Here is a 27654-nt window from a genome sequence, read left to right on the forward strand (position 1 = left end):
AATCTCACAATAGGACTGCAACGTATGTATTTGTACATTGAAGTTTTATGATATAGGAGATCCCATTCTGTGAGTTTTGGAGGATGCTTGTGTTTCTAACTCTTCTAACAACGACTTACTTTATTTCGTAATGCCTTTGTCTTTATTCCACACAGGTGCTCGAATTGGTGCTGGAAAACTTTATTTATCCATGGTACAGGTATGAGCTTTACCTAAAAGTTCCTATTGTTGAATAACATAAATATCAGCAAGCTGTTTAATAGAAACATTTTTGTTTCTTTAATAAAATACAAAGCATGCTTTTAAGTGCTACAATTTCATTATGTTGGTGTCTCTATGTGCAGGGTAGAACAGGTCTTTTAATAATTTAGAAGTGATAGGGATTGTTCTGAAATTTGTATTTCATCCTAAAATCACATTTTTAGATTATTCCTCTTTATATATTAATTTTATAATAACTCTCACTTGGAAACATGGCTTGTTTAAAACCTTGTAAGAATGTGTGTAGGTGTATGGGGTTAAAAAAAAGTATTTCCAGACTAGAGGTATTGTCATCTTTCGTGTCACTTAAAAAAAAAAAAAAATCTTAAAATATTTTACTTCATAGATTTTTTTTAAAAATAAAAACTACAGGGTTAGTTAATATAGAGAAGTTATTCTAAATACGTTGTGGCCACCTTCTTGCAGAGTATCTGCTCATTTGAGATTTAAGGTTGTGAGCGGCTGTGCTGAGCTGAAGAGAGTAGTACTGTTTAAATAACTTTAAAATAGTACATAAAGAAAAGACTACAGCTGTAATTTATATTTAAATCAGTGCTTCAGAGTACTTTGTAGGAAGATATTAAAAGAAGTTAAAATTTTAACTGATCATGCTATCGTTAATGTATTAAAACAGCATTTTACCTTAATTCTGAATTTGACTTTTCCTTTAGATTGAGAGGTTGTTTTGTGCTAAAGGCAATTTATGCTTTTGTATTTTACTCTCCGCATTTTTTTTTCTGCCTGTCTGGGATCCAAAATTTCTGGGCAGACTTTTTTGCCTGATTGGTTTTTAATTGTGGCTGATGTCTGCACGTCTCACATCTGTCTGTTGTGTGATGAATACATTTCAGTATAAAACTCAGCTGCCTACGCAAACAGCAGAGGGAGCCTGAGCACCACGTATTGTCAGTGATCGAGCTGGAAAACTCAAGGGTTTTAACCTTCAAGTTCAGAAAACTAGAGGGTGTTCTGCTGAGTTTGATAAAATAATGGATGCAAGGGGACCATCTTCTATCTAATTTTGATTTATGATAAAGAGGATTTTTTGGCTGGTGGAATGCCACTTCCCACTTTCCCTTGTTTTGGACTGACAAGGCAGTTTGCATTCCACATATTACTTGCATGCCGCTCCAATACCCAAGGTGACTGAAGTCTGGAATATGTTGCATAGTGGGCATAGGAATATGTCCAGTTAGACGTGTGGTGCAAAATATACTTGGTCCAGAGCCAGCCAGCCTGGACCTTGTTCCTTCTTGCCTCCTGGTGAGCTGTGGGGGTGTTTCTGGACTGTCTTTGGTTTTACATGGCTACGCCTCTGAATTTAGAACTAGCTCCATGAAGTCACACTGTGCTGATCAGACCTAATGAGCTTTCCATGAACCTGAAGTACTGGGAGTTCAGTGAGCTGTGGGGCAGCGGTATCTGTAATTCTTCAGGCAAAGAGCTTGGTCCTGAAAGGTTTGCTGGTTTCAGCCCAGTAATAGTATTGTTAACTGTTGTCTCATTCTCTGTGTTCTCATTCAGGTGTTTCTGTGCTTTTCTGTGTTGCCAGCAGCAGTCACGCAGGGATGTCTGAACTGTGTCTGTGTGCTGCCATTTGAGGTCTCTCTTGTAGAGCATGTTAGTTCTGGCTTTTCCTGCTTAGATCTACCTTTGCTGTTTGTATAGCTCAGCTGATCCTGGAGGAAGGACTCCTGAATTCATTAAATATTTTTCCTGAGCTGCCACGCCTCAGTAACCCCAGCTAATTCTTCATAGAGCCAAATCAGAGGCTTTCACCTCTAGGCTGGGCTTGTTTAGCAATGTGGGTAACCACCAGCAGGCAATTCAGGCTTGCCAGCTGAGGTTGATAAAGCAGTCTGCTGCTTTCCTTGGGAGAAAAGTCTGGGCACAGCTCCTTATGCCAGCTGACCCCCTTTCAAATGAATGGAGTTTATGCAGATGATACCTCTTTTTTTTTTTTTTTCTCTCTCCCACTTTCCACTGCCAGCTGATGCTGCTTGCAGCACCTTGCATGCCCTGGGCATTAGACGAGTAATGTGATGCATCCCACTCAGAAGCTGGGGCAATATAATGCTTACCAGAAATGTGTGTTGTAAGATAAAACCATACATTTGTTGCTTCAGAAATAAAGTCCTCTAATCAGGGAAAAGCTGTGTTTTATGCTTATATCATTAATTAGCAATGTAATAATTTGTAATATTTTATTAGCAAGTTAAAATTTAGAGGTAAACATCCGTAAACTAGCATCAATTTAGGAGAAAGAAAATTAGTGCTTAAAATCCTATGAACTCTACTGAAATAGGTAGTTGCACCTATATGAATTGTTTGGGATTTCTCAAGGAATTTATACCGGTCATATTCCAATATTTTTTTTGAGTTATTTTTCAAGTATATGGGAATAGAGCATAGTTGTAAGTAATCCAAGTTTAAACTACAAAACACCAGTCTGAGTCTACTTCTTATGCAGTATGCTGTTCAATAAGACTATGTTATGTCTTGCTTTTACCAGCTTATTCCTCATTTTAAATAGTAGACTTCATGGTTATCAATTTCAAACTTTATACTTACTGTATTTTTTGGTCATTGATTCCAGTTCTCTGGATTCTAATCTAATCTGAGTAATTACTGCGTTTTTGTAATCTGTTACCATGAAAACTTTTTTCCTTGATAGTGACTAAAATCAGCATTTTCACATACGGAGCTGCTTCTATTCCAAGTGTAAACAATGCAGTAAAAATTTGGGATTTTCATTGAATTACAAATCATAGTCTTAGTTTTATCAGCTTGCAATGTATTTCCTTTGTCCTTTTTTATAAGAGTTGGTTAAATTTCATAAGAATAATTGACAATCAGGAAAAAAAAATCACTTCAGTATTTGTATGTGGTTTTCATTTATCAGTGGATCCCATAGAGCTTTGCATGCAAGTTGGGTGTATCTCTTTTGGGATGTTTGACTCAGTAACTGTTTACAATTAGCAGACAAGGCTTTTTTCTTTTAGCAAATCTCTCCATTATACTGGTAGTTGTGTTTTTAAGTTTTTCCTCAAATTCTGGGAAAATGCAGCCAATTTTAAAAATGCTTCTAAGCAAGTTATTTGGATCTTCCACTGTGTCACTGGAGACTTGGTTTTACAAGTTCTTGATGTTCTTTTAACCATTCTTCAGCCCACTGATGATTAAAAGAATGTCTCTGTTAACCTATGGCACGGCATGAAAGTACGTGGCATAAAGCTGTGTCCAAGTAGAATTAGCCAGAATACTGGTTAGCCAAGTGTCAATAAAATAGCAATGTCTTGGTCCAAATTACTTCATCTATCTTTTTGTCTGTAGAATATTAGTAGTACAGTCAGAAAATCTGTTTGCTAATCCCTTGGCTTCCTTACACAGCGTAGCTATTTGCTAACCATATTGCTTCCAACATGTCAGCTGGTGACAAACCAAGCCTTCCCCTACAGTTTTCTTATCTGCACATGATTAGCTGAGGATTGCTGTATTCCTCATGCCAGGCTGCTTTCTCTGAGGTGCCTTTTCATGCAGTGAGTTATATACTTTATATACTATGGTCAACCATATCTGCTGCTAACAGCTCACATTCAAGATGCGTTTGGATGCTGTAACTTGGGCTCACATTGCTTTAAAAATCAGATGCTGAATAATGTAAAATGATGCTGTAGGCATAACATACTTGTTTTTCAAACATCCTGTTGAGGCTATTTTTTAATACAAAAGATATTTGCTTTTAATACAAAAGATATTTGCGTTTAATACGTATGCAGAACCATTTGGGGGTTTGCATATGCATTATGCAAACTGAAAGCTTTGATGGCTTTTCCATATGCTCATTAGCTAAAGCAGGAGGTAGCTTTCTTTGTTGTGCCATTGCTCAGCTATTACAATGCAGTTTTACCAACATCTTTACTAATACTGTAGTGTCCATATATGCTTAAATGTTGGTATGTTTTTAACCATTTTGTTGCATTTTGCAAAGTGCTGCTGTTATGGTCCCTTTTTCCACTTAATTTAGTTGCAGTTTCTGCATTTACGACTTACCGTAGTCCTCGTTTTCATCCAGTTTCCCAAAAAAAGATATGGAATTAGGTATTTTTCTCTTGTAATCAACGTCAAATGGTTTTAACGTGATTTTTCACTCAGCATTTCATTCAGTATTGCAGCAGATAGAAACTGGCAAACCGGATTAAAGTTTAGCTGATATTTTGGCACAGTGATATGCAAAGTCTGTTTTAAGTTCTTTATTTCTTTGTTTCCAAACAGGAACCATGTTAAATAATTTCAGTTGTTTCAAGCGGCTGTAGGTTGAGGTTCTTGTTTTGTTCTCTTTATAATTGATAGAGTTTCACATGTCATGCTACATCTAAGGTAGATCAACTTTTAAATAAGTTCTCTCTTGATTTCCTGTGCTATGCTTCCTTTTTTTCTTCTAGGAAATGATTATCTCTATTTAGACCAGAAATAGTCTCAATTCTATATTTTTAACAGGGAATACTATTGAATTAAATGACATCTAAGTATTAGACTTTTGGAAAAATTTCTGGTGAAATTTTTCTATTGGATGAGGCTCAGCTGAAATACCAGGAATGTATCTATGTCATTAAAAGCTACATGAGAAGCTACCAACTTTATAATAAAACTTCAAAAGGTAACAAAGCCACATCTGTACTGAACCAGAAGATGATTTGAAATTGTGTAGTATAGAAGTTTTTGGAGTAGCCAGTATGGAAAATACAGTTTTGACTAGTTTAACTGGAATGGGTGCTTGCAGTACCCTTATTCTAAAAGTTTTGCAGATGTTAATTCAGACTCATTCAGACTTCACATCAATGAACTAGGAAACAGTCACTGTTTTCAGATATGTGGAAACTAGGTTAGATTTTACTTGGCCAAAGTCACGCAGACAATATATTAAAGCAGACGTTGGTGTATAATTCCAGTTTACTCTGAGACATTTTTCTTAAGTCGTTGTGTGCACAAACATACTGGGAATGTTATGTATTTTACTCAAATAGAAGGCAGCTCACTCTGCCCACACTTCTTAGCTTTCATTTCAGTCATTGTCTGTTGAAGCATCACTGACTGTCTTTATTCCAGTTTTTAGTAGTATCATATGCATTGTGGTTGGATTAATATACATGTATTTTCTTCCTTTTTCTTATATGGCGTGTTTTACAATACTGCAGAAATATTACTGATGATGAATCCTCAGTGGATGAGCTGAGAGGCACGCTGCGGTTTTTTGCATCTGTGTTAGTTCGGAGAATCCACAAGGTAAGGTGACTTAAAGGTGTGAACATTGTTTTTTTCATCTGAAATAACTGATATCCATATGTAGTTAGTTCTTTAATTTTTGTTAAATGTCAATTCCAAAGTCAGTCTTACAGATAGTATAGGTAGTTTCCATGTCCGTTTTTTCTTTCTATTACCTATTTCCTCCTTCTGGAGCTTATCCTGTGCCTAGTTATAAACCACCTTGGAAGATTCTTGCAAGTTAATGTCTTTTTGACACCAGTGCAAGGCATTATTAAAACCTTGGGATGATCTTTTAGTGACTTAATCTAAGTGGGAAAAAATTGAGAATTATTGAGAAAACTAGTAGAAAATGGTTGATGGTGTACCTGTGTCATGGCTTCTCTTTCCTTGGCTCTTTAAATGCAGACAAGGTCCTTATGTTGTCTGTGGATAATAGAACGTGAGTAGCTTACTGTAAGAATTAAAATAATATCATTCTTATCTTAGTGGAGTTCTTCAGAAACATTGTGCAGAGTAAACATTCAAGTCATTTGTTAGCTACACTTAATACATTAGCACATATACCCAGTATTCTCATAAAGTGCTTCAAGCCTGTTCTACAGGAACTGCTTCTAAATTTCTGGCTGTGCTAAGCAGGAAGAGATGCTAACTCAGCCTCCAGATTTGTTCAGTGCTGGCCGTGCTGTTGGAGCAGCTACCATAAATACGTGTCTTTCCCCCTCCATAGTAACAGCAATATTTTCTGAACTACAACTGGTACATGTACTCAGTCATGTCTGATGAACAGCCTGATTCTGTCCTTGTTATATATCAAATCCAGATGACTTTCTTGTTTACTTGAACTCTAGTATGTTGCTTTTAAAGTGATCGTGGGGGAAAATTAGAAAACGATCATTGTAGTGCAGACGTGTAGTTGTGTGAAAGTAAGTAAATCTTCCAAAGTGAAAATCTAGAGCAGGTTCTTAAAATTTAATCTATCTGATGTTAGAATTAAAGGTCTCACATGCAGGTATTACTTGCATTGTTTGTAGTTCCACTGTTGATTCGTAAAATAGTTGTCTCCTCTATTGATCTTGTAATAAGGTATTATTTGTATTAGATCAGCTGTAGCGGCTTTTGCCATCAAGTTTGAATTTCAGTAATAATTTATCCTATCTGTCAGTAATAAAGTAATTACAATTTATTACATTCTATGTGACTGATTAGATGATATATGCAACAAAAACTCAAACATGTATAAGTCTTAAGAAATGTCAGGGGAACTACAAAGCAGAAAGGCCGTTACAGAAATGCATTTCACTTTATAAATGTTTATATTTACTTTATAAATGTTTATATTTATTTGCTTCCATCCTATAGAATAATATGATTTGTCTCTTTGTATGAAGTGTTACAGATATCTCAAGCAAAATGATGTTAATAATAACTCTGTGGTTTGGAACAAAATTGAAACTTGGCATGTTCAGTCATGCAGGGGAGCTTGATATCTGGTGCTATACCATTTTTTCCAGTCTATACTGTTTTTCTGCTGAACAAGTGTTTCTGTGTGCGCACACCCACATACAGATGCAGACAGCCTGAACTAATAATGATTGTGATGCGTATAAAGCTGAAAACGTTGTGCGTAGAAATAAGAGTTGATATGCAAGTTGCAAATAAAATACTATTTTTCTTTTTCATCTTTGGAATATGAGTTTAAAACTGCAGTAATTAGCTGAAAAGGGTTATGACAGAATGTTTTATAACCTTTCATCTGCAGTACAATGTCATTTATAACTTAATTTCAGGAGAAATTCAACACAGATTGCAAAATAAGCCTTTGCCAAACAGCTGTACTTTGATTTGAATTTATTATTAAACGCTTGAAAGCCATAGCTCTGGCTAATGGAGATATTAATCCCAGAATTTAAGATTTTATGTATAAGTAAAAAGCAAAAACAACAAAACTTTGTTTCCTTTTTCAGTTTAGATCTTTATTTTTGTTGCTGAGGAATCTTTTGCTTTTGAATTATGGCTTAAAATTACAAATTGCTGCAGTTAATTGAATTTGTGTTCTGTTTAAGGTTGCCTAGGTGGAGTTTTTGAGGTGTGGCTGTTGGAACAAAGCATCAGACGCTAGTAACAAAGCTAGTCAGCTCTTAACTGGTGAAAAACATTTATTTATTAATTTTGACTTCAGCTTGATCTGGGTTTTCCTTGTTGGGGCCGTTTCTGGGTTAGTTTTTTAGTGTTTAAGGGAAAGTGAAGGGCTTTGCTTTGTATGTTGTGATGTAGCAGACCTGCATTTGATTGTTGTTGATGCTGAAGTAAAACCTATCTTTTGACAAAAATTTCAGTTTGCTTGCTGTGATCTTTGCCTTATCTGTGCAGAAGTAAGCACTCTGTCCCTGTGTTCCATAGGAAGCTTTTTGAAATATGACTGAAATGCAAGTCCTTAATAACAGGGTTTTACATGGATGAGCAGAAGCTTGAGCTGTGCACCTCAAGTATTACAGAGGAGTATGCAGGAATACATGCTATTCTTATGTGAAAGAATAAGAAACAACTTTCTTCTCAGATCTAGGGGCCTTTGCAATTTTAGGCTCCTTCCTTGTCTGGCAAGAAGCACTCTATGCTTCTGTTTTATTATTTAAGGCCTTTATTTGACTTAGTTTTGAGGAGGGCCAAACTCCAGTAGGACTTCTGAACGTGTATTTCTGCTTCTCTGAGGTGTCATTTGTTCTGGCTTGAAATAGCGGGCATGCAGCGTGTAAATCAGTTTCTAGATAAGTTTCTGTACAGCTGAAATGGCTGAATCCCTTGGATTGGGAATGACTGGCAGTGGAGAGCAGCTCTGCTGCGAAGGACCTGGGGCTCATTGTAGACAGTTGGCTGAATATGAGCCAGAGCATGTAATGGCAGCAAAGAAGATCAACGGCATCATGGGCTGTCTTTACAGGAGCAGAGCCAGTCGGTCAAGGGAAATAGTTATCTCCCTTTCCATGGTGCTCTTTAGGCAGCAATATTTTGGCGCAGTATCTAGGATATCACATCCATTTTAGGGCTCCACAGTACAAAAGAGGCATTGATAGAGTGGAGCAAGTTCAGCCAAAGGACGCCGAGATCATCGGGGCAGGAGCACTTGACCTGTGAGGAGGTGACTGTCTTCATCTCTGGAAGTCTTCAACGCTCAGATGGATACAGCCATGAGCACCCTAATCTGAGCCTCCTTTGGGCTAAGACATCCAGAGGTCTATTTGTGCCTGAATTATTCAGTAGTCTATACATATTCTCTCTATATATTTCATTCTCATAACTGTCAAAGAAAGTATAAATGCAGGACTGACTAATAAAATCTTTTATTAAATCACATAGGCAGAATTACTGCTTTTTGCTTGGCTTATAAACAGGATTACGCAATACATAGTTGTTGGCACTAAAAGTGGTCTTGACTCAGGAACTCAGATTCTCTTTTGGTTCTGCCATCATCTGAGCTTAAATGGATTTTGTGCGTGTACATAGGGAGGAGTGTTTCACTTTGCTTTTAGATCTTGTGGACTTAAGATTGACGAAGGTTAAAGTACACAAGTACTAGAAGCAGGATGTGATTTACTTACCTTTGGTGGTAGTCAAATCTTCATGTAGAACTAGGCTTCATTTACAGTGACTTGGAAGTCAAGCTATGTTACTACAATTATTGCAGTGGAAGAATCACAGTGAGAACAAGTTGAAAATAAATGTTAGTATTGTTTATGGCATTTAGTTCTACGTGATGTTGTGTGCTTTTCCCACAAGAACGAGCGTAGTCTCAGTTTATCTAGAGAATTCATTGGTTGTTTCTGAAGGACTCTTTTTATGGTTACAGTGGAGAAACAAGAGCAAATTAATATGTTTAATAGTTGTCCTTAATATATTTTGGGGAAGAAACTGGAATAATTCTGGTTTTTTTTTTTTTTTTTTTTGAAACTGCTCTTTAGGTGGATATTCCAACTGTTGTAACGAAGAAAATGCTCAAGGCAGCAATGAAACACATAGAAGTGATAGCCAAAGCCAGGCAGAAAGGTACTGTAAATACTTGATGTGTTGTCAGCTTCAAATAGCAAGTATAAAAGTTTAATTTTGCATGTTTCATTATATTTGCTAAATCTTTCCACCATCGTTACCTTTTTAAAACAACAACAACAAAAAAGAACAAAAAAACCTAATCCTTTCACATTTTACTTCTGGAGGTTGCAAAGACAAATAAGGAAAATCTTATGGTACAAGTAATCTCTCAGTTCTGAATTCCAGAATTCATGTATCCCCATAACTTTGGAGTACTAAACTTCTTTATCTGTATGGTAAACGAGAATGTGTTTGTCTGTTCAGAGCAATCAAGATCATCTAACAGTGGTTCTTGAAGTTTTTCTTGCGTTACAGCTAAGCCATTATGAATGAAAGGAGTTGCATGTCTGTGCAGTATAACTGTAGCTCTTACATTGTAACTCTTACAGCTAGAATGAGTTCACACCTAACACTGATTTCATACCTGCATCTGGTGGTGAGTAGTTAGTGGAGTTGTTCATTATGTTGAAAAGCTATAGTTATGTTTATAAACTATAGATTTAGACAAGTAGCATATTTAATCATTATCCAAATACAAATATCTTCAATAGCCTAGTATAAAAATTACTAAAACTGCTTATTGAAGGAATATTTGAAAAATACAATGCTTGCTGTTGGAAAATAGTTATCTTTACTTCTTTTGTACTGGCTGTGTTCCACAGTACTGTATCTACTAAATGTGGTTTCATTCAGCTGTTAAGCGTAGATGTTTACTTTCACTGAAGTCACAAACTTTCCTCCCTTCCCTCAAAACATGTGCTTGATATCCATAAATACATACTGTTATTTGAACTTTGGAAGTTCTTATTGAACGTGTGAGTAGTAGGCATGAATAACATGAGATACAGCGTGACTGAATTAGATGTTTTTCAAAGCACAGCAAAAGTTTCAAATGCTAGATTATCTTGCAGTGACTTTTACACCAAATTTCATGTTTCCTTTGATTTCTATGAAGAAGTTGAAAATGCTTTTCTTTAGCAGCAAAGAACTGGGTTTTAGATGTACAGCATTGAAAACAGTCGTTTTCTTCAGTTGTTCAATGGAGAAGCCTCTGAGGGCAGATACATGAAGTAGCACCTGAAAATGACTTTTAGCAACACTTCCTAGTAGACGCTGCTGAACCAGCCACCTATCGCACGTTGTTTGGAGGCAGCTCTCTGGCCTTGCTTTGGTGGCTAGTTGAGCTTAGGTTTTTCTGTTAGTTTACTTTCTATATCCTTCTTAAAATTATTGTTCTAGGGAGCATTTCCTTTCTTCCTACTCTTCTTACCTTTACCTCTCCTAATAATTCCTCACTATATACACAGGCACCTCTGTGATTCTCACCTGTCTCTACCAGAATACACGTTCCTCCTCTCTGCTTTTACTGATGCCAAACAGGCAGATTTATCAGGCAACATACATTCCCGCAGCCCCTGTATCAGCTGATAGAATAGAATGGTTGGAGGGACCTGCAAGGATCCTTAAATCCAACTCACAGCTCTTTTTGGTAAAGGACAAGCTATCAGGCTTCTGTGCTAAATTCAATACGCTGAGAACAATCTTTAACCATCCAGATAACAGGTATGTATTCCGTGCCCAACCTAGTACGGTTCTTGCCATCAGTCTGTACTGGATTGATAGTACAAGGAGATGTAAGTTACTGCAGCTCAGTTCTTGCCTTTTGAAGTAATTTGAAGGAATATAACGTTGTTGCTGCAAATTAGCGTGTATGGTTTTTTAACCAGATAAAGCAGGTACTCTTTCAACTCCAGCTGCTTACATGAGGCAGTGTTCTTGCACGTCCCATGCTTGTTTTTGGAACGATTTATGCTGGTTTTATGTATGGTGATATATGTCCCTTCATGTTCGTTTCTAAGTGTTCTAAGGAGGAAATAGATATAACAGTATTGAATAAACGTTTGTTTACATTGATTTTGAATTGTATTGTAGGCAAGTCAGTAGGTAGAAGCCCAGTAAATTAGAGACCAAGAAGGAAGTCAGGAAAAAGCATATAGAGGTGTACTTTGGGCAGTGCAATTTTTTTAGAAGAATCAAAATGTTGAATTCTTCAATAATCATGGATGAAAAAAATCATTCTGGAAATCATGTAAGCTGCAGTTATTTGGTGTAGAAATCCTTATTTTTATGTGAAATTTTTGTTTTTACATAGCCAGACTTCCGAGTCCAAGCCAAGGTTCTTTTTTAAAGTTACAACACTGTATCCCTTTGGCAGTAGTACATGTACTGAAAGTATTAATCTTTAGCTCAAATGAAAAGTGATCACCTCTTTTTTCGCAATAACAAAAAGCTGGAACAACTTGTAATACTTACTTATTTATTTTACTTGCAGTAAAAAATGCAGAATTTCTACAGCAAGCTGCTTTAGAAGAGTATGGACCAGAACTACACATTGCTTTGAGAAGCCGAAGAGATGAACTTCACTACTTAAGAAAACTTACTGAACTTCTTTTTCCGTATATTTTACCCCCCAAATCAACAGAATGCAGGTATAAAAAGCATTTAGAGTTGTATATCTGCATTACAATATAGTACTGTAATTTTGGGGACTGAAAGAATGAATTCTAGAGGCATCTTCCATATCACTCCTTGTTATGCTTTCGCTTGCATGTTCAAGGCTGGTGTTAGCTCTTTGCTTTTTAAGACTGATTTTTTGATCAGTCTTAAAGTAATTCTAGCACACTTAAAATGCATTTTTAAGTACTAAAATATTTACAAGTAAAATATAGTGTTATGTAATCTAGTATGGGTACTGATTTTTTTCTTTTTCTTTTCAGATCCCTGGCACTTCTTATAAGAGAGATTCTGCCTGGTTCTGTTTTCCTTCCCTCTATGGATTTCTTAGCTGATCCTGTAAGACTTTGGAACATGTGAATGATCTTTATTTAATATAACTGTTTTCCTCCTAAGTATATTGTGGTAAAACAAACGATGCACAATAGTTTAGTTGCTATGGGTTTTGACTGGGTAAAAGGAAAAAGTTTCTGGCCAACATTTTTGTTCATTATAACTCATTTGAATGATTAACTGACTGAAATTGATTAAAATCCAATATTGTCATGATCTCTTAAGAATGTAATTTTAATGAAGTACTACAATTCTTGTCAAACAGGAGAGTGCTATGCTAGTATAAACACCCTCAAATTGATGTATCCACATTTCAACAGGGGCTCAATTACTTGAACTTGAGCTGTATGCATCTTCATAGCAGTTCAAGTAAACCATTCTTTTTGCAGTTGTATTATTTTGTCTTCAATTCTGCAAATAATAATGCATTTATTTCTGAAGATGGAATGCTGCCATCTTCAATTTTATTTATGTATATATATAAATAGGCAAAATTGCAGTGCTTATAAATGTATCACGTAAGTGCAAGTAGAAGGTACTGTAGTTGTGGAGGCATAGCTCATTTTTTGTTGTTTTTTCCCCTAAGTATTAATATATTCATAGGTTGGAACTTGGGTATAACATGATAGTGAAACAATTTTCATCTAGTTTGTTATTTCTTTAATATTAATTTTGTACTGTGTTTTCTTGCAGGACACTGTCAACCATTTGCTGCTGATTTTCATTGATGATAGTCCAGTGAGTAATGACAGAATTAAAACTAGCCATTTTTTTCCTTCGTTAAAGCAGCTTTCTTACCCAGTTGTGTTTTGTCATTTTTTTCTACAGCCTGAGAAAGCAACTGAACCTACTTCTTCATTGGTTCCGTTCCTTCAGAAATTTGCAGAGCCAAGAAATAAAAAACCATCTGTAAGCAAAGGCAATATTTATTTGTTTTCCTGTTCTGCCGAAGTACTTTACCTGATATATCTATCTACAGCTTTTTGCTTTATGTTCTCACTGAAAATTTGAAAATTGGCTGACCGTGTTTTTAATCTCCTATTAAGGTCCTGAAACTGGAGTTAAAGGAGATCCGAGATCAGCAAGACCTTTTATTTCGGTTTATGAACTTCCTGAAACAGGAAGGGGCAGTCCATGTGCTGCAGTTCTGCCTGACTGTAGGTAAGATTATATGTGTGCTGAGGTGTATTTGATGATCTTTAAAAGGTTTAAGCATTTGTACGTTTAAGTGAATGAGCCTAAGAACAAGGCAGCGTTGTTAAGCAAGAGATTGTGTTTCAGGATTTGTGTTCATTTAATTATGTACTGATTTTTTGAACGCTAATCTTGGCAACGTTAATGTCAGTGTGGACTCTAGGTTGTAATTTTAATTCTGTTTATTGATAAAGTTTGTACGTTTTAAAATAGAATATCCTTGTAAGGAGAAAATTCTGGCCGTAGGTACAAGGTACAGCTGTATCTTTAAAACATATGATTACTAAAGTATTCTTAAAATGAGCCATACATTGTGAAAAGATTCTCATGTTCTTTTATCTCTAAAACCTCTGTAAAGAGCAGAAGTGTAACAGGAACAGTAAACCTGTTGAAACCTCCTCCTATTCAGTAACCTGTGCCTTGCTTATGATGCACGCATTTGGTTTTACCTTTACATAAGTGTTGTCTGAAAAGCCTTCTGCTTTCCAATGATTTTGGAAAGTTTTTTGGTCAACTAGTGGTTAATTATTGGTGTACCAAAAGAATACTTTTTTTTTTGTAAACAAGTATTTCCGTGTTGCATAGGAAATAATGGTTCTGCCTTCATATCCCAAGCTCATACGTACAGCAGCAAAAGATGTTTATTTAAATTAGACAGGCTTTATCCCTGAAACATTGCAGAAATCATTAGTTATTATATAAAAGAAATATAAGTCATCTCTGTGCATGCGCTTTCTTATGGGCTCAGTATCCTTCAAACATGTTGGCTTTTTGTCAAGAAAATCTCAGCAAAGTGATTACTAGTTTAATGCTGGTGATATGTGTAGAGGTTTCTAAGCCAACACAATTCTCTAGAGCTACTTCCTCTAGCGGGAAGGTTACTCAGACTCTGGCTATTGCTAATGATCAATCTTTTTTCTGACTAAGCTTCAGAATTTTCTTCCTTCTAAACTTCTCTTGCTCAATCAGATAATGACAGGACAAGGGGGAATGGTTTTAAACTAAAAGAGGGGAGATTTAGATTAGACGTTAGGAGGAAATTCTTCACTCAGAGAGTGGTGAGGCACTGGAACAGGTTGCCCAGAGAAGCTGTGGATGCCCCATGCCTGGAAGTGTTCAAGACCAGGTTGGATGGGGCTTTGAGCAACCTGGGCTGGTGGCTGGCATCCCTGCCCATGGCAGAAGGGGCGGGTTGGAACTAGATGATCTTCAAGGTCCCTTCCAACCCTAGCAATTCTATGATGTTTAAAGATGGCGAGTTTGTAGATTACCTTTTAAAACTGAGAGTGAGATTTATGTCTCTCAAATAATGCTATTTCAACTAAATGCCTACTGTAGGTGATTTTTCACTTGATAGAAATATTGTGGACTCACAAAGGAAACTAAATGTCCAAAAAACAGAAGGATCTTGAAAGACTTTCTCTGAAGAAGCTTATTACTGTCCATTAATTGAAAAACAAAGTGAATGCTACCATATTTTCCCTTCTTTTTGGATAGCATTCATGCCATTAATGTGACAAGCAATAAATCAAGTAGGATTGCACAATGATTGTGCTGAATATATTTTTATTTTTTTTTTGTCAGGGGAAGTGTATTCTGAAGTTATCCTGATACTAAAGATATTATTGATGCATTGGATATTAGGAATGAAATAGCAGCAGAATAGGCAGATGACTAGTTTAAATGGCTGTTAAGGTTCTTCCTGTGCAATTATAGCTTCATGGATGTATCCTCACTATGATAAGAAGAAATTAGTTTTAATGGCAATATACTTTTAGTAATTATATAAACAAATTTAAATTTTAAGAAGAATGCAGCTACCTTGATATTTTGAGATGTCTTCTGTTTGTTTTCTTTGTTTTGTTTTGTTTTAAAGTTTTCTGAATTACTCTATCTGTTGGAAAATGAGTTGATATTGTATGTTGCTTCAAGATGATACTTGTTTGCCAAGTTCATCAACAAATGCATTTTCTCTCCATTAATTCTCAGAGGAATTCAATGACCGAATTTTGCGACCAGAACTATCAGACACTGAAAAAATGGCTCTTCATGAGGAAGTCCAGAAAATTTACAAAACCTATTGTTTGGATGAAAGTATTGACAAAATTAGATTTGACCCGTTTATTGTGGAAGAGATTCAAAGAAGTAAGTTTGAATTTGAAAGAAATCATTTACACTGAAAATTGAACAGAATTCTGTAATAAATTGATTGTGTTAGATGAATTAGTCTTTAATCTTTACTTTTGTTGTAGCTTTTAAGATGTTACCACTATGCTGTGCTTAAGCCTTGCTTTGTCAGTTTATTTCTATTTTTGTCAGGCTTGTATTAGACTTTGTATTAGCTTGCGAAGAAAAGCTGATTTTTTCTCCAAATTTTCTGTAGTTGCTGTAGGTCCATATGAGGATGTTGTGAAACTTCAAACTATGAGGTGTCTTTTTGAAGCTTATGAGCATGTACTTTCTCTCCTTGAGAACGTTTTTACTCCTATGTTCTGTCACAGTGATGAGGTAAGTATGACAGATTTGAAATGTTAGTCCTAAAGCAAGATTGTATTTTTTTTTCCTAAGATATACTATTTACAAGTCACGTGCACGTGTACCTGAGAAAATGTCTTTATTTTCCAATTGGTTTTCAGCTCTGGCATTTAACTAAATCTCAGTAAGAAAAATGAATTTATTCTAGCTCAACGCCACATCAACAGAATAAAAAGAACCAATGTCTATTCATTTTTGATGTAATAATTTGTGTATAGCACTGCTATTGCAAAATCCCACTCTCCCCACACTTTCCCTTCTTTTACGATTGCAATTTTGGTGCAAAAGTAATCTTCATGATAAACCTAAAGCACTTAAGAATATCTTTATTTACTTTTTAAAACAATATGGTACTTATAGTTACAAAGATTTTATATAGGCTCCTTCAATGTTACTTCTTCCAGCACTTGAAAGTCAAGCGCATGTTCTCAGGAAGATCATTCAAAGTGATGTGTTAGGAATTTGAGATGGTTCTATGATTAGTGATGAAAACTGGATTCTGAATGCACATTTCAAATTCCTCAAGTTGGCTGCACAGCTGTTTAAAGCCTTCTAATAGGAAACACTTTAAACGCAGTAGTTGATTGAGTTCTTGCCCCTTTTAGAGTTTGTTTGTATAAATCAGGCTGCATGCTAAGCTTCTCACGTTTGAGGCAGATTATATTGGCTGCACTGCAGAGAAGAAACTGGGGGTTCTGGTGGACAAAAATCTCAACGTGAGCCAGCAGTGTGCGCTTGCAGCCCAGAAGGCCAACAGCACACCTGCATCAACAGAGGAGTGGCCAGCAGGTGGAGGGAGGGGATTGTGTCCCTCTGCTCTGCCTGTGTGAGGCCCCACCTGGAGCACTGTGTCCAGCTCTGGGGCCCCCAGCACAAGCAGGATGTGGGGCTGTTAGAGTGGGTCCAGAGGAGGGCCATGAAGCTGATCAAGGGGCTGGAGCACCTCTCCTGTGAAGAAAGGCTGAGAGAGCTGGGGCTGTTCAGCCTGAAGAGAAGGCTCCGGAGTGACCTCATTACAGCTTTTCAGTACTTAAAGGGGGCTTATAAAACAGATGGAGAGCAACTTTTTGCTTAGTCATACAATGACAGGACAAGGGGGAATGGTTTTAAACTATTAGAGGGGAGATTTAAATAGTATAGAAGGAAGAAGCTCTTCAGTCAGAGGGTGGTGAGGCCCTGGCACAGGTTGCCCAGAGAAGCTGTGGATGCCCCATCCCTGGAGGTGTTCAAGGACAGGCTGGATGGGGCTTTGAGCAACCTGGTCTGGTGGGTGGCAACCCTGCCCATGGCAGGGGGGTTGGAAATAAATGATCTTTAAGATCACTTCCAACCTGAGCTGTTCTATGGTTCTCTGACTTACCCTGGAAATGGGTACTTGCCTCACGTGGTGTTACGCTTCATAAAGTGTATCTCTCAAAAATGATATTGATGGTCACCTTTTCAGTAATAGCTATAGTGCTTCAAATGCTTGATTTTAGCAAGGAGAGACATGGATTACAGTGCTTTGTTTTAGTTTGTTTGAATTACAAGGCTATGTAAACTAAAATAAGTAGTACTGGGAGCATTTACTACAATTGCAGTCTGTCCTTTTCTGGATGAATGTTCTCCTCCTCAATTATGGTCAGCTTGCCTTTTACTTCTGATTCTTTTTTCGGAATTCTGCAATGTTGTTGCACAGGAGCCCTTACCTCAGTCCAGTGTTTTCTTTGATACCTTTTTTTTCTGTTGTAGTACTTCAGGCACCTTTTAAGAGGAGCAGAGTCACCGACGCGCAATTCAAAGTTTAACAGGTAGGTGTGGTAAAATCTTTAAGGTTTTTTTCTTTGTTTTCTAGCTGAATGTTTCAAAATATTAAACTATGGAAATTTTGCTACTGCCTGATACTAACCAGTGGTACTTCTCTTAAATTGACAGGTTACATGTCGAAGGAGTAAGCAAAATTATACAGGCTGTTTCTTTGATTTGAAGCGTTTTATAGAAAAGAATTTAAAATGTAATTTTAGACCTCGATGTTTGGGAAGGGGAAAAATAAATGTACAATGAGGAAAAAAATAAGAAAATCAACACTTCCATTTTACAAGTGACTAATTATGAGTACCATTTTGCTGTGAAATTCTGGGTCACCTTGGATTTCAGGTCTTAAAGAGATGCGTGTAACCAACTCGTTCATGCTATGACAATTCTCTCTTGCTGTGACAAGTAAGATTTGCTATTTCTCCTAGCTCAAATATATTTTCTTTTCCCTTGATTATCCACATTCATTGCAGAAATGTAGTGTCAGAAGCCTTGTTTCTGGGTTAGGGCTATATACTTGCATACCACCTTCAGGGTGTCTGTGGACAAGAAAAGTAAGCATCTCTTGTGGCATGAGTGAGAGCTCTTCCACTGTGGGCTTGAGGCAGGTAGGTGTCAGGACTCTCTTCATCTCTTTTCTCCTATTCTGGATGTCTCAGTCATTAAAAAAAAAAAATAATCAATTACTTTTACTTTCTAGCCAAAAGAAGGAAAACTTAAGTGAGATGGTTTTTAATTTGGGTAGGCTTTTTTTCTTGGTATGAAGTAAGATCAACAGTAACCATATGTTCTGGAGGAGTAACAGCAAATTATTTAACTTTTTCTGTGTAGACACTTACTGAGCAGCAGCCCTCTTGACTCACGGCCTACTATGAGTTTTAAGTGATGTGAGATCCCTTTCTCCTCTGCTGATGTTCTTCAAAAACTGCGCTGTTTTTCTCTTGTGTCTCCGGCTGTAACATCAATATCTAGTCCTTGTAGTTCTCGTGAATCCAAGGCTTCAGCTTAAGAGTAGTGCTTTCTCCGTTTGGTGCTGACAAACTTCTGTTCCTTAGCAAAGAGGTGTAGAAGGCAGCTTGGCCAAACTGTATTTCTCCCTTACTTGATATTCCACTATGAATGGTGACCTTAAACCATGCTCCAGTTTTTGTGGAAGATGGCTATAGGGTTTCATCCAGACCTAAAAATCTGCCTTCTGGTATCTTTTCCAAAGTAATTCATGTTAATGGTGAAAGTATCCTATCACACGTCTTAAATCTAGTTAAACTGTGAAAACATTTAGGCTACCTTCTTGGTTCTTTGCTTTCCAAAAAAGAAAGGGTGAAAGTACAGGCAGTCTGTAGGTGGAGTTTTGAAAATAAATCTTTGCAAAATAAGCAAATCTTATGTCTGGGGACCGTCGTCATACGTTTCCTTGGAGTTCAAGCAGCATCTACAGTGTTACAGCTAAAATTAATCTGTTTTACATTTTAGAATGATTTGAATGCCCTGAGTCAACACTATGGCTAGCTATGTGAGATACTGTATATTCCTGAAGTGGTGCCTCTGTGAATATTCCCATGAAAGAGAGGTCCTATATGAAAGTAGTTGCTTGTTGCTTTGGAGTGTCTGCCTGCAGAATCTGTTATGGAGTCACTGCCAGAAAAAATAAAGAAATTACTTATGGGATTATTCCAAATGTTATCCATATGCATATACCTCATCCTGCCGTTTCTTCCTTCTTCTAGCATCAGTTCCAGTTCAGAGAAATTGCAGGCAAAGAGATTAGTTTTGTTTTCCACATCTTTGATTTGATGCTTTGCTTTGCATGTATTGCATAGATAATGCTGGTTAAAAAGTCTGAGGTCAAGTAGTTGACTGGAAATCCCAGTGGAATGGACATGCAGGCAATGTGTTGAAATGTGTAAAACAATGTCATCTGTGTAGAGCTGTTTCTAGAGAATACAGTGTGTAAGTAGGAGGATGGGAACTATCAATGTATAATTTCCATTTTTAATCATTTTTTTTAACTGTACAAAGCAATCATAATTTTTTGTGTATGGATCAGAGAGACAACATCTGATGAAAACTGTTGAGTTGATAAATAACTACCCTCACAGTAAAGAAATTTTTCTTGATATCTAGTTTGAGAAGAAGCATTCTGATTTGTCATCATTGGGTTAGCAGTAAAAGTAAAACAGTTTTCAAGTAAAGGTCCAAGTAGAAGAAGTTATTAACAATTTTGGGGAGTGGTTAGGAATAAAATGCTCAGAATTAAGTAATTGTATGTAATGTAATTGTTTCTGTTAGTCATCATCAGTTCCAGTTTGCTAGGATATGTTTCCACTTTCACAGTTACCATGACTTAAGACAGTGCAAGATGCCTTAGAAAGCAGTTCGTATTGTAAAACATCTGAAATTTGAGTATTCTGATCCAGTAAACTATATAATATTGTATCAGTTTGTCCAGAGTTCAGTAGCTCCAGTGAATTAAAAATGAATCGTGTGCGGTGGCTGTATGTATGGTTAAGTTTGAACATTTTGGTTGAAACTACTGAGGTATTGGTTCCATGTACCAAGTTATGCAGGATGTCCAAAATAGGTGACAGTTCTTAAAATATGTGAAATTTAAAAAAAATAATAGTAATACAATGTTTTCTACTATTATCTAACACAGATGACTTTACTATGTAAAATAAGTCCACAGGCTTTTCTTCATATTGGCCAAATGAACTAGATTCCTACATGACTTGCCAACATAGATTACAGAAGTTTGCTACCTGCTTGGCACCTTGTGGAAGGTAACTTGAACAATGAAAGTCAACACAAGCAGCTACTGATTTAAAAAGAATGAATGCCAGTGAACGCTCGAAAGTTTTAATAACTAAGGTTTTAAATTCAAAGGCGATGGTGCTGACGACATGTGCAGGCACCTGTTCTTATTTCACTCTGTAAAGATTTTAGTTCAGAAACTCTATTCTACCATGGTTTTGATTAATCTGCGGTGATGGTCCAAGCCTAGTCTGTTCTGTTGAGATAGGTCTGTCAGGGTTTTTTTTTTCTTTTTTTTTTCTTTTAACATTATTTTCTCCTGGGCTCTGGGGTAATTTTTGTGCCTGTTGTTGCAGAAGTAGCCTGAGTTTGGATGACTTCCGGTAAGTCTATCTAACACTCAATAAATGTTGTCTGCTAGCTGTGCTCCATCTATCATCGCTACATCACACAGCCTTTATAACAGCAATTAATCATCCATTTTACTTTTAAAAACATGCAAATGTCATCTTTTTAACTGCATTTCTCCCCATGTTGTCTTCACATTTGTTTAGAAATTGCTTAATTACTAATTTTCATAAGTTTGCAAAATATTAATATTCTTTGTTGTTAACTATTTGTCTGTTGTTAATTTGGAAATGTATTTGCATAACTTGAAGCGGTTTTTTTGCCTGTGATTTCTAGCTCTTCCAAAGTTTTCCACAGTTTTCTTCCCTGCCTATCGTATTTCCAGATTGTGTTTGAGGTTTCATCCACTTAACTGCTTGTTTTACCTTCTACAACTGTGTCTAGTAGAATTGCCTTGGCATTGCATGCAAACATAACTGCTTTATGAGTATTATGTTTAAAGTCAAGTACTCAAAGACAGCAATTTCCCAAATTAATCATCTATTCAGCCTTTCTCGTGACTGTCAAAGGTTTGATTACAACATATGCTTTTTTTTATATAATTTTCTTTATTCATGCTCTAGGTAGTCTGTGGTTGCTCATTAACGTCTTAATAGCTGTTCAGTGGTTTTTCTCATTATTCGTGCTGCTTCAAATACATTCTATCCAAACTCAGAAAGAAATCTTTTCATTATGGGCTTTTCCTTTGAATTGTCAGTTGTAGCATCAGTATTTATGTATTACTCATAGCATTCTTGAGTCTCAAGGGAACATTAGCAACTTCGTTTTACAGATTAGGAATCAAGTTAATGGAAACTTTTAATCTTTTATGTGCCAATTCAGTGTATGGAGTTATAATTTGCTAGTGTGCTGGGGAAGAAATAGCATTAATATAATTTAGTTTGTTGATTTTAAGTGCAGCTCTGCACACTCAGCATTTCGCCTAATCAGGTGTAGGGATTTTGGCCAAAAGAAAATGATACTCTGATTTCATATACATCTATCAGTTTGTCTGATAGATTCAACCTATCTAGTGGTACTCTACCCTGCAGAGGTTCACAGCAGTTTTCTTCAACTGCATAGCCCTGACTGACCATTTGAGATCTGTTCTGTGCGCTGAACGAGCCAGGGATCCTGTAAGAAAATTATTTGGTGACCATCCATGATTAAGGAATGCCACAGTGCTCAGTGGCACTAATACAATCCGTGTTCTGCAATTCCTAGCTCTTGAGGGATTAACAACTGCAGTTTTGTATGTTACACTTATGTGAATTCTGCAACTTTAAATAAATAAATAAATCTGACCTACTGTCATCACATCGTTCGTCAGGAATGTTGGAACTTGCAGACTCTCCCTCTCAGAGCCTTGCCAAGAAAGTATCCATAGATTGATGGTCTAATGTTGCTGTTTTGTGGATCAGCACTAGAGGGAGTGGGATATTTTCCCAATAAAAGTTTTGTTGACAGTAGCAGACTGGCAAGTCTTGGCAGACTTGGTTCCTCTTCCAAACAGGCCACTGCGTCTCCTCTTTCTTCTTCTGTGCTTTGAACCTGGCCGTGTCTTAATCCCATCTGTTCCCTTTCACCTAGCCTCAGGTTCTTTCTCCTATTTCTACCTGGCCAGTGAATCTATTAATTTCCATCCTGATTCTTGGGTGTTTTTTTAATCTTGCTCAGCTTCTTCAAAAGCTTGAACGTGCTGTTATCTCCATGTCCCTACTAACTTCCCCAGATTTTGTCCATGCTCATCTAATCTGGTTTATGCTGTGTGCTTGCTCAAATATTTCTACCAAACCAGTCCTATGTTTTTACCATATTTTGCCCACTATGTGTCTGTGTAGCCTCTGAGTCACCAGTTTGTGTTCTTAATTCGTGTCTATCGCTGTGAAGAGAAGGCCATCCTAGGTTGTCAACTTATAACTGTTCCAGCGTAGTACTATTCGTGAGGCATGGTCTTACAGGCACAGCTGTATTCTGCCTACTGCTAGAGCATTAGCAGAGTGAAAACAAACCTTCACCAATCCAAGCCTGGGATACTCTACTAAATCTGTAAACTTGCACAAATTTGCAGTTCTCAAGACTTTGAATATTAGAGTTTTCACAGGAATGACAAAAACTTCTAAAAAATTAAGTCAGAAGTATAAAGCATTCACCTTCTTATAAAGCTGTTTAGCTTTGAATACAGTTTGTACATTGCTAGCCTTGTGTTTAAGCTCTTGCACAAGCTTCAGGTAGATCCCAGATGTGGAAGAAGTTCAGCTCAGCTCAATAGCACGTAGTTGTTTTAAATCGAGTAGGACTGTTTGAGCATGGATTAATGCTGCAGTCAGGACCTTATCTTTGGTTAGCAGAGATGAAAAAGAGAGATGGTGCCTCTGTTGGAGCTAGTTATGGTAAGAGATAGCAAAAGACTTGAAAGAACAGTGGATAATCATTTTTGCAGTTTTAGTCATGTGTGCAGTCTGGGTAAACTTGTAAACAGGAAGATAGTTTTTGTTAGTAACACGCAGGTGCTTTGAGTCAGCAGTTGGTGATGGCAGCATGGTTTTATGAGAGATGGAGACATCTTACCTGCTTTTTTTGTTACTAACTACTAAAAAGTAGTATTGACATTTTTCTTTTAAAGGAAAACCAAATTTATTTAGGATATTTTTGGTACTGTAAAATATTAATTGGCCTTTGAGTCTTAGTAATCTATAATGTTCTTTTGAGTCTTTGATTCTGCAGTTCACCGTTTTTTTTTTTTTTTTTAACTTACCTGTTAACTGTATGTATTGAATCGCTGTAAGTAACCTCAGGTTGATTCCACACACAATAAACATTTTTCTTCCCAGAGTTAGTCATGACTTGCATTTCTACTTAAGAAATAGTCTCCTCTATTAGGCCTTCTGTAAGGGCATAAGAATGCTGTGAAATCTGTGTGCAGAGCGCTATTCCTGCCCAAACTGTCTTTCTTTTTCCGTAACTTGTTGCTTCTTGGACTCATTATTCTAAGTTGCTTTATTTTTTAAGAAAACGTTACGTCTTCGTCTTTCATTCAGGCTGACTCTTCAAGCCAAGATTTTTCAGTTGCATCTGTTTTGTCTCATGCTCAGTCTTGTTCCTTGTGCATTCCTTTTGTCTGTCCCTAATGCTTAAAAGTCAAGATCTATCTTGAATCATACGTACTTGTAAAATTCTGGGATGTTTATGTGAAAAGTGCATCTAACTACACCATTTATAGTACTTGGCAACAGTAGATAAATGTTTAAATAAGAGTACATGGAAAAGGACAGAGTTAGTGACCTTCTTGGTCTGCATGCCCGTAGGAATACCAGAGTTTCTGCTGTCATAACAAAATTGTTTTGCATAGTTAATTGTTTATTCTATGTACTGCGTTACTGTGATGTTGTTATAAGAGTGCTAATGTTAGCTCATGGCTAAGCAGATGGGAAATCCAAATCTCTAGTAAGAGCAATCAAGAAATTCTGATGATTGATCAATGAACAAGCTTGCCATAAATTAATTTTAAGTTAGGTGGAATTGTATTGACTATGTAGGTTTGCTTTTTTTTTTTCTATATCCTCTTAATCTGCAAATTCTGTGCAATGACCTGCTGAGCTGCTGTGTAATATGCCTTGTACTGTGAACTCTGGCTTCTGTAATCCTAGGACCACACAGAAAAGAGGAGAATCATTTGGAATCAGCAGAATAGGCAACAAAATAAAAGGTGTATTCAAGAGTTCTGCAATGGAAGGAGCTATGCTGCCTAATTATAACTTAAATGAAGGAGAAGATGACTTTGTGAGTAAAAGCTCTACATTTGTTGGTAGACCTTTATCATTTCATTTCCCTTCATTCTTGAAAATGTTAAGTGTGTCTTTTCTGCTGTCTTCATTGCAGGTATAACTTAACTTAATCAGAAACCAGCAACTTACCCTCATTTTCCATGTATTTGCTCATAAGTCAAGGCTACATCCCCAGTTACCTTTTGAGCTTTAGTAGAGAGAAATAGTAAAAGTAGTATTGTCAGATTGTTTTGTAAGCAATTAATTTTTCTCTAAAAAACATACTGTACCATTTTATAATTCTGGGTGATAAGATATTCATGGGACATAGCTTTTATTTTGAAATTTGCCACAAGACCTTAAAAACATTAAATAAATTAATGGAGAAATTGCTATGAAGTTGGTCCGTGATCCATTGTATTCTCTCAAGATCGTGAACCAAGTAGTTGTTTCTAATTCATTTTGGGTGTCATCTTCAACTAATGTTTTTCTTTCATGCAAACAGCAATTAATAGAGCCACTGGTAGAATTATTGCTTGAGATGTTGCTGTCTGAAGCACAGTTGAGGGACAAATGGAAAACTGTAAAAGAAGAAGTGGGAGAATTGGTCAGATGTTGGTAGTAATGTTTTTTTTTAAGAACGTGTCTTCAACATATTGTACCTGTTGCTCACCAAATAAGATGTGTTTATCACCTTGATAAACTGCTAGCTCATTTTCCACAACCTAAAGATAAGTTTAAATACAAATTTATTTTATTCGCCTTGTTTAGAACCGTGTTCAGAGGAAGGTGGGAAAGAATCAGCAATGTAGGACTCTAAATGTTTCTTTCTTTAAATTGAGAATTTTCTACAGTCTAAATCTTCATATAAGTCATGTCTTTAAATTGTTGCAATTAATTTCTTGGACACTTAAGTTCTTGTTGATGTCATTTATCTTGTCACTCTTGGGAGGCCAGATTCTGATGAAAATGGGTTAATTTTCCAACATTGCTTTTACAGGGTCTACTAGCCAAAGGGTGTAGAAGTAAAATTTCCCTATAGTAAGTGAATTATTATTAGTAGAAGTATAATTGAAGCAGTTGTACTAGAGCTCAGAGAGGGAACATGTTTTTGTTTCAGAGCACAAGAAATTACTTGTGAGAAGTTCCTGAATTCAGTGAGAGACAGACAATGTAGAGTTTAATCCTTACTGAGGAAACTGACAATGGTTTTAACTTAGGCAAGAATAGAAGGTTTTAAGTGCAGCATCGTTTCAAATTCTTTTATTAAATACAGGAGAAGGGAGGATACTACACTTTTACTAAAATCACTTTCTCTAAACTGAGGGAAATACCTCACCCCCTTCACTTGGTAATTGTGTGTGGGATGAAGAGTAGGGGAAAGAAAACACCTAAACTATGGAAAGGTTACTATACATCCAATGAACTGGACGGACCTGTAGCTTCACTTCCTGAGTGAATATTGAATATACAGAATTTAATAGTTTAATAATATCACAGTAAGAGCTGAAGTGTAGTTTCCTGGCGGGTGTCACATAGGGGAAGAGCTGTCCTAGTCAAAACATGATCTGGCAAGTGCTTCAGACAGTATAATTGTAAAATAGCAGCAGTGCAATATACAGACTTAGCAACTTTTGATTAGTGCATGCGCAGAACAAATGGAGTTATTTCTTACCATAGAGTTTGATCTTGATTTGGTATTGAAGTAATTGGTGTTAATGTAAGTTGGTTGGATTCAAGGTAAATAGGTGAAGAATGGTAGTGAAATGGAGCTCTGTGCATTATGAGAAAAACCAGAACAATGTCTCAGCTTCATTTTTTTCTTTTTTTGACAAAGTCATGTTGGCTACAGTTAAAAGCCTGTATGAAAAATCATGTGGTTTAAGGAAATCACGTACAGATAGAAGTAGGTACTCGCATCCTTCTGTGGCTCTGAGCGATAGCTTTGTAAGCTGCTAACGTGATAACAGTAATTCCATGAAACCAGACTCAACTTTTGTAAACTAAATTTAAATATAACAAGATGTTGTGTGTATTGCATCATGGGTATTGTTCCCACGTTGGCAAGAAGACCTGTAGGCTTGGATTTGTGTCTCTGCTGGATAAAATAAACAGAGACTGAGCCAAGTGATAACTATTATAGATTGGTGGTCTGATTAGAAAGGATTAAAACCTTCAGAAATTCATGCTTCCTGGCTTACAGTTAATGTAAGTGCCATGGTTCCCATAGTGGGAATGCCTGGGAATTTGCATAGCGTTAGTGCCAAAACCAGGCTGGAAGTCAGGTGATGGATCGGGGGAAATTACAAGCGTGTGGAACTGCTGCTGATGGATTACAGTCTCATAAGGGTCAAGTGAACAAGACAGCGAGGTTATGGCCCCTGTATAAGCATCTCAGAAGACCTCTGACCGCTGTATCCGGTCCTTATGCTACCTCTGTGCAGTGGTGTCAGTGTAATCTCTGTGTCAGCCGCTAGGGTAATACAATGCATAAAACTAAATGAGAAGTAAGAGTTGCAAGCAATGGTAAATTAAAGGAAGAAAGAAATTACAAAGTGTAGACAAGAGCTGAGTTTTGCTGAAGTCCATACCTGAGCAAGTAGTCGCTCAGAGAGCATCTGTCCCGTTTATTCCATTCTTTGGTGTAAGTTGGTCCTGCAGTTGTATTGTGTAATTTGTTCATTTCAGGTTTGGTTTATTTTTGATTAATTACTGTGAAAAAGAGCACAGGCTGTGATTTAGCCCTCAAATTGTGAACTGTCTTAGC

At 36.7% G+C, this 27654-nt stretch overlaps 1 protein-coding gene across 3 annotated transcripts in view; it reads left to right on the forward strand.

The window, feature by feature from the left end:
* SNX14 (sorting nexin 14) overlaps window positions 1–27654 on the forward strand; it is a 55475-nt gene that overhangs the window by 8233 nt on the left and 19588 nt on the right. Inside the window, exons 5-17 of one of the 3 annotated variants that reach the window (XM_080587311.1) lie at window positions 156–199; window positions 5460–5547; window positions 9486–9570; window positions 11945–12101; window positions 12390–12465; window positions 13153–13197; window positions 13288–13368; window positions 13506–13620; window positions 15643–15798; window positions 16037–16161; window positions 17920–17978; window positions 21090–21116; window positions 24771–24903. In XM_080587311.1, the coding sequence (XP_080443437.1) occupies window positions 156–199; window positions 5460–5547; window positions 9486–9570; window positions 11945–12101; window positions 12390–12465; window positions 13153–13197; window positions 13288–13368; window positions 13506–13620; window positions 15643–15798; window positions 16037–16161; window positions 17920–17978; window positions 21090–21116; window positions 24771–24903 (1191 nt within the window). Of the gene's footprint in view, window positions 1–155; window positions 200–5459; window positions 5548–9485; window positions 9571–11944; window positions 12102–12389; window positions 12466–13152; window positions 13369–13505; window positions 13621–15642; window positions 15799–16036; window positions 16162–17919; window positions 17979–21089; window positions 21117–24770; window positions 24904–27654 lie in introns of all 3 variants that reach the window. The other 2 variants (XM_080587312.1, XM_080587310.1) reach the window with 2 other exon arrangements.

This window comes from Anser brachyrhynchus (genome assembly GCF_964034855.1).
Source record: "Anser brachyrhynchus genome assembly, chromosome: 3".
NCBI classification, from domain to species: domain Eukaryota; kingdom Metazoa; phylum Chordata; class Aves; order Anseriformes; family Anatidae; genus Anser; species Anser brachyrhynchus.